Source organism: Prinia subflava, chromosome 10 (genome assembly GCF_021018805.1).
Source record: "Prinia subflava isolate CZ2003 ecotype Zambia chromosome 10, Cam_Psub_1.2, whole genome shotgun sequence".
NCBI lineage: Eukaryota > Metazoa > Chordata > Aves > Passeriformes > Cisticolidae > Prinia > Prinia subflava.
This window is the reverse complement of record NC_086256.1, coordinates 16,818,687-16,831,042: the sequence shown is the minus strand read 5'-3', so window position 1 is coordinate 16,831,042 and position 12,356 is coordinate 16,818,687. Positions and strand designations below refer to the sequence as shown.

Genomic DNA, 12,356 nt, shown 5'->3' with positions numbered 1-12,356 from the left:
CAAATGCTGACAGTTATCGCAGAAGGGTTTGGGTTGGCAGGAACCTCAAAAGATACCTAGTTACAATCGCCTGCCTTGTGCAGGGGGGCACCTTTCATTAGACCAGGTTTCTCAGGGCCCATCCCACCTGGCCTTTTGCTAATATACCCAAGTCAAATGCGTGTGTCAGTGAAATCAAGTGTGAGTACATGGTGGTGTGCATTTATTTTTCAAATTAAAAGGATGGGGGGGTGGGGGTGTTTTTTAGTTTTCATGGTTTTGAAGATGGACTAATAGCAAAAGCTGTAAGGGACATGAAAGTGTTTAACTCCAGGCAACACCTTCCTGTTTGTTGGTCTTTCACTGTTTGTAAACTCATGGGCCACAAGGGGGAGTGAGTATATAATGTGTGGAGAGCAGATGATGATGATTTTTTAAGCATTTTGGGTCGTCTTACTGATAAAGCCTAGAGAGGTAGAGCTCCTAATCTCTCAGAGCTGTGTTTACAGATAATAATTAGAATAAGACATTGTGTGTGTCTGTCTTGCCTCTTTTTGGAGACACACTGAGATACAGTTTAGCCTGCAGAGAGGGCAGCAGAAGGAGCATTGGGACGTTTCATTTGGGATGTCAAAGGAGCAGTCTGGCCTGACGTTTTTGTATATTGGGTATTTATAGAAAATAAGCATCTACACAAATAATGGAACATAATGTTATGTTGGCTGTCTAGAATACCTACAGGTCATTTGCTTCCATGCCCTGTAATCCTTTTGTTAGTAAAATGTTGAAAGACTTTTGAGAAGCCAAGCTCAGACAGAGCCCAAATGATTTATAAGTTTTCTTTTTGAGTGCTGGTATGCATCGAAAATATACATCCTGTGTATAAAAGGGAAGTATTTTAGGGTATTCAGAAGTTTTAGATAATTAGCTGATATTTTAAAGGCATCCAATTACCCTGGAGAAATAACACTTTTTTTTTTTTTTCATTTTTCCATTATATTTAGAATTGGTTTAAATCTCACACAAACAAGCACTTTACTCCGACAGGACTGGGGAGACTTTCAAAAACAGAAGTCTGAAGTTAACAATTGTCTGAATGCCTTATTTTCATATGCAAGACAACTCTGGTGTGCTGACCAGCAAAGCTAGCTAGACTAATGACAGCTAAGTCAGCAGGAAAGGGAAGGTATTACCCATAAATTGTGAACTAATTCTGAAAGAAAAGGAAATTCATGCCTTTTCATATTTTTTTTTCCCAATCCACAGAACAAATTGAAGGAAAAATAGGTGGAGCATTACAAAATTATTTCATGGATTGACAGACAGTAGGTGGAGCTCAAGAATACTTATGCTAGTTTTTGGCAGGATCTGTTAAACCTGCTGGTGGCTTCATTATAGGAACATATCTAGTAGGAGAGCCAGACCTACTGCCAGATGACTGAAGAAAATTGATCTTTTATAACTTTTAAAACATACAAATCTCAAAGGTATTTGGATGTCTTAAATTGCAAATTATTACCTAGGAGGAAGCTGATAAGCAGGTTGGGCATTTATTTCTTGTACCTGCCAACCTGGGTTTTTATATGAGGCAAAATTTCAAAGAGATTTATTCAAGCAGCAGTGTAAACTAAATAGATGCAAATTCTGTTTTCTCACTATTCCTGTACAACTGCAGCGTATTTCTGAGACTGCCTCAGGGAACCAGGATAGAAAGGAATTATGCTGACCTCTCCCACACCACACCTTGCAATGCAAACAAGGGTTATTACAGCTGTAGCTCTGTCTGTTGATTCATGATCAGAAGCTGCACCAACAACAGCATGCAGGAAGTGAGGATATCTGAGAGAACATGAAAGAGTCAGTTCTGTTAAAGTGGGGGCAGGAGTGGTAGGACATGAGCTTGGAGATGGGGTTTTATGTGCCTGTAGACATTTGAGTTAGCAACAGATAAAAGTAAGCCTTCTGACGGTGTTGTCATCCCCTTTCTTCCACATATTGTATACTTTAACAAGTGTTCAGCTCTAAAGTTGGGCACTGCCTGTATTTGGAGCCATCTGCCCCCCGAGCTTGGTTAGAGGCGATGTGCCATATCTGCAGGACTTGCTGCTAAAACGAACTAGGAGTGGGCATTGTGAAGATGTTGTTTGCATGGGTAAATTATTTATCCATTGTCCCCCTTTTCCTGGCTTTTTCTTACATTAAAAAGAACAAATAACTAGTTCTGGCAAAAACTTTTACATATTAAATGAAAGATGTTTCAAATGAAGACTCAAGTTATTTGTGTTTTTTCTTTCAGCTGTTGTTCCTGTTGTAGTTCACTACAAGCCCAGAGCTGCCATTTTGTAGCCACAGGCACTCAGGCCAGAGTTAGGTCATGCCCTGTAGTGGGGACGTGTCCGTGCGGCATCGCTCGCTCGGCAGCAGCGCTCGGGGCTGCCTCTGCTCTGATCAGATCTGTGCCCATGACCCTTGTACAGTGCACCGTGCCTTCGTTCATTTACAGCTGGCTTCCTGCCTGCATTGTTTACTTCCATTTAGTGCAGTGAAATGTAAAGCATTACGTGTGTTTCACTGAATGTTGTTAGGCTGATTTGAATGCTTAAATGAATAGAACAGTGCAAAGCAAAGTGGCAAGCCAACAATTCCCTCATCTAATTTGATCTAAAATTACCTCTCTTTAATATGAAATCACAAATCATAATAATTCTGTGTGTGAATTCTAAACAGTACCATGACTGGTGTTTGGTTCACAGTAACCTCTTGTAACTCTGGAGACTGTTTTGATAACTTCAGATTGCTTGTGAGTTTTCAAACATTTATATTTTCAAGGAGAGTGGTTGCTTTACTTGAGCCACTGAAAATCTTAAAGCCACTTGTTTGTTCATTTTGTTTGCCTTTTTTATGATGAGAGAAAAAGAAACTGACCTCTATTAAAGAAATTATCCCTACGTTTTATCTTGTTTGACCTGTACAGTTAAAGCAGCCTAAGAAGATTCCCCATGAGCAGGTTCACACTATCCTGTGTGAGCACCTCTAACTCCTGCATATGCAATGTGCTGTGCGTGAGCTGGACAGAGTTTAGGTGTGTCAAGGGAACACTGGGTAATTTAGACTAGACCATGAAAATAACCTAAATAACTTTAGAGGCTTTGTAATAACACCTGGGGTTAGTAGAGACTGCTTAATTTCTCTTCCTAATGAGCTTTTTATTAGGAGCTCAACACAGAATATATGTTCAAGTGTGAATTTGTGTGGCCATGGATTCTGTGAACTTAAAAATCCTTTCTTATTAAGCTTGGTTATCAAAGTTATCAAAAATAATCTAGCCAGCCATCCACACAAACAACTGAAGGGATTATAAAATAATTTAAGGTTCTAGGCAGAATCTTTGGAAACAAAAAATAAAACTGATGGTTGACCTTTTGGTGCTGGAGAGCATTTGAAATAACGTCAGTAGATGACTTAGCAAAAGGATTGTGTTTGATGTGTCTAAGGTACAATAAACAGGTTTGTTTCTTATGTGCAGCGTCCAGGAACCCAAAGTACCAGCAAAAAATTGAAGGCCAGAAGAGTGAAAATGTGACTAAGCCATCCTTTGCTTCTCTGCTTCAATATTTTAAAATGTAAATCTGTGTGTGAAGCATAATTGGAGCAGCCTGAAGGCTGTCCTCAATCATGACAGCCATCAGTGCAGGACATACCATACTATCACCCAGAGGTTTCTACATACTCTTTGGGATTCCTTCCAGTAATATTAATTTTCATACTGCTGTATCAGTGTCTTGCAAAGGTTGTCATCCATTCATTGAGCTATCTAGGCAGCAGTCATACTAACCTTAATGAAAAGAAAAATCCCATTAGTTTAATTTTGGAAACATTTAAAATTTGCTATTTAAATAAAGTATCATTATCCTATCAGTTATACTGTTGATAAAAACTATCAGCAGCTGCTGTGTGAAATTGTACAGTATTAGTTTTTAAGATTCATTATTTCTGACATTCTCTCAACATACATAACTTTTGATTCTCTACTTCATTAGAGACAGGAAATAAGGATCTGGCAGTTACCATTTGAATTAGACCTGCCACTCCAATTCTCCTTTAAAAAAAATGGAGGGAGTTAGTCTTGTTGATGGATGGGAACCTTTGTTTAAATTTCAGTGTAGATTTACACTTTGACAGGTCATAGTATTCCTGTCCTTTTGTTTTTCCAACCCCATAAAGAACTCCTATTTGGAACTTCTTTTCAGAGCAGAAGTGGTCCACCTTATTTTGCACTGCTAAATCAGTTGTTTCTGCTGCTGAAATAGCTAAGTCATCCTAATAGCCCTTCTTGTCATCTACTGTGGTTTGTGTTGCTTGTCTCCATAGTTTCTGTTCATGGCATTCCAAGGGAAACCTTAATGTGTGATATTAATACTTGCCAGCATATTAAGTCTTGCCAGCATTGTAAAGCAAAAACACCTTGACTGATGCAGTCTTTAATTCCATTTCTCTTTTATCATCTCTCTCTCCTGCCCTTCCGATTTTAAAATTGGATTAGGGTGTTACTATGAGAACTTTTGATTAATATTCTTTAAAAATACAGCCCTTAGTGAGATATCCTGCCACAGTAACAGAAAACTTTGGTCAAGAAACAAGCATCACAGTTGAGGCTTTTGTCTTTGAAGTTTTGCAGGCTATCTTTTAACCTTCTCTTCTCTGACTACCTGCTAAAGCAATCCTGTGGAGTTCCTCAAAGTGGAACATGCTGCAGCACAGTGCAAAGAGTGAAGGAGGGTACTTTCACATTCCTTTTATATTATCTATTCATTCATTGTTTGAGTTTGTCATAAAGTACTCTTCAGCAGGACTTCATCTTCAAAGTCAGTATTTTCAGCTTCTTTTCTTGCCAGTCTTATATCTTTTTTCTTGCCAGGTTTATTACTTTACAGTCCATTTAATGTTCCGTTCTTTTATTCCTACATTGTTTTCCTTTTCTCAGAAGAGTCTCTGGCATAACATCTCCTACACATGGCCAAGTAGATTGGCCACCTTTATGAGCATTCTGGCTTTGGTGCTTAACCTGGTGGTAGGTACCTGGAACCTTCCGTGGTCAGAGAGGTAAGAGAACTTTACACATCCCACTTCCATTTCCTTGTTACCAGCACTGAGGTTTCCTCTTCCTTTCAGATAGGCACTCCATCCCATTTTCCTTGAAAGGCAGTGCACATTTTATGTTTTTTCTCAGTGCTGCTGCTTGGTTTGTGTACCAATTCCAACTGCTGGATGCAGGCACTGAGGGCACTTCCCGTTGTTCAGTCAGTGTGGGAAGAAAGTACTCTGTTATTAGGTGAGAGGTACTTTGCAAGTAATACCTGAGGATATAAATAAGTGTTTAATATGTGTCTTCCTAATTATGTAATATATTTGTTGCTCATGAAAAAGACAAGTAACTATTCATTTTAACCACTCATTGGGATTAATTTATTCCTAATCCAAAATCTGAAATATCTGTGGCTTCTGTATTTTTTAGTACCACCCAAGTAATAATTGATTGATCTCTTTGAAGTTTCTCATTCTTAAGTTACAGGTTGTCTTGTACACCCAAATCCAGTCCATTCCCTTTCCTTTCACCAATCTGTTAACTAGGCTGCTGTGGAGGTGATGTCTTGTCTCTTACAGTTATAATTACCCAAGTTGATTGCCTCTTTTTTGCCCTGGTTCCTGAGAGAGCCTTGAGGTATGTCAGGCAGATTCTTTGCTGATGAGCAGTTTGCTGACTGGTCAGTAAGCTATGGACTGTGCTGTCCAAGAGAATGGAATCACAGGCATAAATAAAACTGCTGCTTTTTATTTTGTTGTCATGCTTACTTTTACTTTGCCAAATCAGACATTCATTGATTCAGTTCTTTCTTTCTCAATCAATTTGCTCAATCCTATTGGACTATCACCAAGATAAAGCTGTCCACTGTGAGTTTTAAACGCTGAAGGTACCTTGGTTACCTGACAGTGACACTGACAATATTTACAGGGCTGGTTTCTTGCTATTTTTATCAAGGACTGTCTGCCAGAAGCTTCCTAATTAAAAATAAACAAATTTATCATTTTCCTTGGTTACCGAAGCTCAGTTCTTACAGTTGTTAAACAGCAATCAACTGCTTTTCCTCTTTTTTTTTTTTTTTTTGTATGTGTGTATAATTGATGATGCAGGCAGAGGTGTTGCATGATTGAGCTGAAGCAACTGATTAAGCCTTTATCAGCGCTGGGGGACAGTCAGATATTGTAACTCATCAAGAGGAGAAGCTTGGCCTGTGCTGATGCCTTAAACTCATCTCCGAGCCAGGGGATACCAGGCTAGAGGAGCTAGGATTTCACTGGTGAGTGGAACAGATCACATGAGGATTCTGGCACTCTCTGTGCGGCGTGCTGGAAGCGGTGTGCCAGCGGTCACTGAATTGATGGTATCAGCTTCGGCTGTGGGAAGTGTCCCAGACTGATACGTGAGTAGGGGGTGTAGCAGCACTGCCAGGCAGTGGTGACACTGAAGACTTTGCTGAACCTCAGAACACTGCTGGTAGCGACTGTGTATCTTCAGTCTTGAGGAGCCACAGACAGCAGAACTGAAAATGCCGAAGGATTATAATGTTTTTCAAATGTTGATTGCAGCACTTTGCTGCTTTTATCATCGTAAGTCTGTTATCAGAGTCAAGGTAGGTGCTCTTTTTCAACTACAGTCTGCTAGTCAGAAATGCTTTCAGTTTTTGTTTAGAAGTCTTTGTTTGTATACCATGATTGTGTACAGAGTGTTTCTCTTTTAAAGAACACCTTTACAATTCACTGTTGTCTCAGAGAGAATCTTAAACAACTTGCAGTTTTATGAGCTGAAGCTGGCTGTCTTTATGTTTAGGCACTAAGTAAAAGTGCCCTGGTTTGGGACTTGCTGAGGAGGATTTTAGCAAATTTTCAAGTTTTCAGAATTTAACTGATCAGACCATTTGGTTCCCTAACTTTTTTCACCTATTTAAGGAAAACACAGGCAATTGTGCTCAGGAGCACAGGTGTTTCTTAAATGCTTCAGACAATTTTAGATGTCCATAGAGTTTAGGGTTTTTTTAATTGCATGATACATAAAATCATGTACTTCTAGGAAGGTTTGGGTTGGAAGGAATCTTTAAAGGTTATCTAGTCCAACCCTCCTGCCATGGGCAGGGACATAACTTAATGCAAAAATGCTCCATAAGCGCTCTTAAGTACAGAAACAGCCTTCATAATCATTTTGAATCACCCTTACTTACAGAAGTGTCTAAGTGACTTGATAATTGTAGTCATATGGGGTATCTAACTACTTGTGACCATCTGTGAGTTACACTTTAAACTTTTAAATCTTTTTATTTAAGATTAACATGTGAATTGTTCTTTAACACTGTGGAGCACTTGCAATGAAGAAGGATGTGAAGGTTGCTGTCTTCTGCCCATGGCTTTCAGGCTTTGATGGAGGCACTTAAAAGTTGGGAACAGCTGTCCCCTTCTCTCACCTTCAGTGATTTAGCCTCGTAACTGTCCATTTCTGAAAGTGGGGTGGGCTCAGTCTTCTGGGCACTCTGAAAAAGTGATTCAGATCAGATTGACTTCTTCTGACTGGGACAGATGTCAGCAATTACCATCACAGTAGAGTGCTAAAGATGCTTTGTTATGTTATAATTGATTTTCATTCTTGTTTTAAGGCTTAATTCTCCAGTTCTAGAACTTTTTAAATGACATTGGGGTTTATTGTTGGCTGTCAGAACAGTTAGAGAACTTGTTCTTGACCATGCATATGCCCTTTGTTTAACTTGGCATGAATTTCTAATACCTAAAATAACGGTGGTGTTGTCATGGCAACTTTCCATTTAGTCTAATCCATATAGTCTCTAGAGAAACTGAAACATTAATAGTGTTTGCTCTATGGAGGGTGAAAAAGAAAACCTTTTATACAGAAACAAATTACAGTTGTGATCTTTCAAAAATAATGTTCTATTTGAAGAGATTTACAGCATTTAAAATAGATTTGAATGCATGTGTTCCAGTATGCAGATTTAGCAATAGTTAAATCTGTTGAAGTGCTATTTGAAGAAGTTTGGGTGCTAGGGAACTGGGATGCATTTGCTGAAGAGAAAGTGGCTGTAGGTACAGAGACAGCTGGTGGTCAAATCGAGTAAGGTCTGAACCTTGGGCCCCAATGGTATGGATTCTGTGAAATGCTAAAGGGCCTAGGATGGTATGAAATGAAGTCATCAGGTTTTAAATTTTTCTATTGTGTTTATTTAAATTTTAAAAATCAAGCAAAATTGGTTTGTGTAATTAGATGAAGTTGATTCTTGGTTTTAATAGTAGTTATAAGTGTAATGAAATACCAAATTGATCCATAAATAAACATGCTGAAGTTCTCAACTACCCCTGAGAGATTCAGATTTTTTTCTGCATTGAGATAAATTCATTATGTTATCCAGTTTAATTGAAAGCAGTATGTGGCCAAGCTCAGAGATGCCTTGTTTTGTCCCACCAAAGCACAGGAAGCAGTACAGCACTTGAGCACCCACATTTTGCGGCATTTAATTTTAGTGTGTGAAGCCGAGGTCTCAACAGCAGATATTTGGTTTATTTTCCCGTACATTAATAGAAAATGTAATGATCAGTGCAGAACATCTGAACTCAGATCAACTCATTCTTCAGTCATGGTGTCTCATGATGATCCCATTTGGTTTTCATAGCTGTTTACTGTCAAGGTCACCTTTTACATTGAGGGAAATAGAGAAACTTCAAGGCAAGGGGCTCCTGTTTGTGTTTAAAAAAAAAGAAAGTGAAGAGAAAATACTAAATTGTGACTTGTGTCACTTCCAAGCCAAAATATTTTTCTTTAAATTTGCATTTTTTGGAAGAGAAGAAGTAAGTTAAGACTAAATCAGTTATAAATGGTGACTTTAAAATGTAGAGGTCTAAATTAATGAAACAACTTTGCCACAAGACAGGTTTTTTTAGTACTAGTCAGTATGGTTGTCATGATCAGAGGGGGAAGGTCCTTGAAGTTCAAATATTTTCATTCTTAATTCTCTGCTATGATTCACCCTCAGCTGAAGCTGTGCAAAAGGGGAAAGCCACTCCAATTATCAGGACTGCCAAATTTTGTCACTTCCAGCACGTTGATGTAGCACATTAGTGAGTAATGTACTAATGCTGTGAATGTGACATGCATAAGAAGCCTTTTATAAGCAGCTACTTACTGCAAGTGCCATCTCTTATCTTGGGTGAATTGCAAACACTTTTTATAGACAGTAGATCTTAATATTTCTTCAGTGTGTGATGATCTAAATCTGTTCACTGGCATCTTCAGGCTTCATATATCCAGTTTCAGCACATATGTGGATTTGATAACACGTGAGTTACATGTAATCACCACTCAGCATTATCAGTCTGCCTTTTCAGTGTTAGATTTGTTATTGTTGGAGAGGGGCAGATGTGAAAAGACTGCTCAAAATTATGTGAAATTTTGTATAGCTCCCCAGGCTTTGATTTCCCATTGTCTTGTTGCTGAGTTTGAGTTTTGATGAGTCTTACATTATAAAATTCTTTTCAATTTCCCATGGTAACTTTATAGTTACACTGCATTAGAAGTTTGATTATCTTCTATCATAAATATGTAGATAGCACAGGGTCCACTGGCGCTCTGAAAGCGACTTCTGTTTGATGGGAATAGGAATGTTCTTCAGTAGGTATTTAATGCATTTAACTTCTTGGTAGTACCTATTATTTAGGTATGTCTCAGACTAAAACAAACAAAAACCACCCTATATAACTGGTAACGTTATTTCCATTTGAAAATGCGAATCTCTAGGGTCACTCAGTGGGAGATTATGATTTTACTAACACTCATCTCAGGATTTCTCAGGATCTATATTCCAGAAATAAAGCTCTCTTAGCTCTGAATGTGGTTATGTAGAAATGCAAGGATTTGTTGTAAGTGTGGTGGTGTAGTGGAAAATGGTTGTTGAATCCACTAGAATTAAGTTTTTCCATTGCCTTCACTTAACATTAAACTGATCTTTGTACGAAAAGACTTTTTTTAGTTCCCTCATTCTAAACATATATTTAGCTTTTTAGGTGTCATGGTTTGAGCGCAGCCAGCAGCTACACACCATGGAGCTACTCACCCATCCCATTCCCTGGGGGAATGGAGAGAAGAATCAAAACTAAAACTTCTAGGTTGACAAAAGAACAGTTTATTAATTGAAATGAAGTAAAATATAATAATAATAATAGTAACAAAGAGGAAAAAAACCCAAGCAATGCCCAGGACAGTTGTTTGCCATCCACTGACTAATGTCAGAGCCTGTTCCTGAACTCCTATCAGCCCTGCTTCAAGGTAATTTCCCATTTTTATATACTGGGCATGATGTTCTGTGGTGTGCAATACCCCTTTGGCCAAATTCAGGTCACCTGTCATAGCTGTGCTCCCTCCCAGCTTTTTATGCACCTCCTCACTTGGCACAGCATGAGACACAAAGAAAGTCCTTAACTTAGGGTAAACATGGCTTAGCAACAATCAAAACATCAGTGTGTTATCAACATTGAATCCAAAACACTCTACTGTACCAGCTACTGAGAAGAAATTAACTCTTTAGACAGCCAAAACCAGAAAAAATTGGCCACTTTTCTGTGAACACCAGGCTTTTTTGATCGTAGTAGCAGAGGGAGAACATGCACATGATGGAGTTTATTTGATTTTAAAGAGTCATTGCAGTCATGGGAAAGTTTTCATGATCATTTATCTTTCCATCAGTAACCTCAAAAGTTGTCACCAGTTACCTAAAGAAGCATGCGGAAATCTTGTGGCTTCAAAATTGCCGTTCTCCTGTATTAATTCATCTCTCTGAGTAAATCACCCATTCTGTACCTTCTCTTACTTAACACAGCACTTGCTGTAGTCCTGTGTGAACTTTGTGCTCTCTGGAAGGTCAGAGAAAGCTGCCTCTGTGAACAATGTTGCAGCAGCTATGGTTCAGTTTCCAAGTTAATCAGAAATTGGATTCCTGTGTTTAGAAACTCCCCTTTTCCAGTTAGTGCTTTCTCAAAAATAACCCTATTCAGAAATCACTGTCTGTGTTTTTGTTTTGTAAGGCCTTGGCCAGTGATGCTGCTTTTCTGTACAGGAGAACACAAGACTGACAAGAATGTTTTTGAACAATACTGGAGCGTTTGGTTCTACATGTGAATGCTCAGTGCAAATGTGTTGTGTTTGGTGGCCAGTTAGTCGAGTTACAAGTGAAATGATATCCACTGTACTCATTAAAACATCTTATAAAGTCACATAATTGTATATTTTTAAATGCTTGTATTCATAGTGCCAGATGGGCAGTCCGATTAGGATCACAAGGGCACAGGATTAAAGACTGAAAGGATCTCTACAGCCAGTGAATTATATATTGATCCAGAATTGAAACTTTGACAATAAAATATTCATTTTCTGTTGACTGCTCTCTAGTGGCTTGGAATTAGAGGAATGTCATTATTTTTCACTTTTCCAGATGTTTTTGGTGTCCAGTGTCTGTCTGTCCTCTCCCTTCTTTATTGTTTCATATCCTTGTCTTCCCTCTTGGTATTTCCTGTGCTTGCCCCAGCATCCCCTTCATATTTTCTGTCGATTCATCTTTCTGTTAATTTATCCCCTTGGCTAAAAGCTATGTAAATCTCACAAAATGTAAGTTTTTCATGAATCTCAAATCTCCCATCTCCTCATTTGTGTGGAGGCTCTGTAAGACCTAGGGATTTTACCCAGTCAGAAAACCACAGTTCAGCATTCAAGGTGTACTTCAGCAAGCATAGCAGGCCTCCAGTGTTGGAGAAAGGATGGATTTGTGAGAAATCTGAAATAGGTTTGGTTTAGATGGATTCACTACACTTATTAAAACTTTAAACAAAGTACTAAAATTTTGGAAAAGGTATGGACTTGATTTTCTTCCTCAGTCAGGTCATACTTCAGTTTTCACAAAGGTGTTCTCATTTATCCCTAATAACCACCTCTTCTCTTTTTCTTTTTTTTCTGAAACCTTCAAGGCCACAGGAAATCAGGTGGTTCCAAGGCTGCCTGTTGGGCTTATTTAACTGTCACCTGGCAGAGCTGTGCAAAGCACCAGGAAGTAATTGAGATTGGATAGAAATGTGGCCCCTCTAGTTTGGTACCCGTACAGTCTTTGGTTGTGCTTTGCATAAATAATACTTTGCCAGAAGGATACGAAGAGAGATGATGTGAATTTTGGCTTTATCTGAGCCGAATGAAGGGATCTAGCATGACAGATTTTGGACCACTTCCAAACAGTGTCTAAAATTAAAAGCCTTTCTGTCATAATTCAAATTGTTTT

General features: G+C 38.6%; 1 protein-coding gene across 4 annotated transcripts in view; it reads left to right on the top strand.

Moving 5' to 3' along the window:
• BCAR3 (BCAR3 adaptor protein, NSP family member) overlaps window positions 1-12,356 on the top strand; it is a 67,667-nt gene that overhangs the window by 39,563 nt on the left and 15,748 nt on the right. Inside the window, exon 1 of one of the 4 annotated variants that reach the window (XM_063407523.1) lies at window positions 6,393-6,671. The exons of the other annotated variants lie outside the window; for them this stretch is intronic. Coding sequence (XP_063263593.1) covers window positions 6,588-6,671 — 84 coding nt within the window. The 5' untranslated portion in view covers window positions 6,393-6,587. Of the gene's footprint in view, window positions 1-6,392; window positions 6,672-12,356 lie in introns of those variants that run through there. 4 annotated transcript variants of the gene reach the window in all.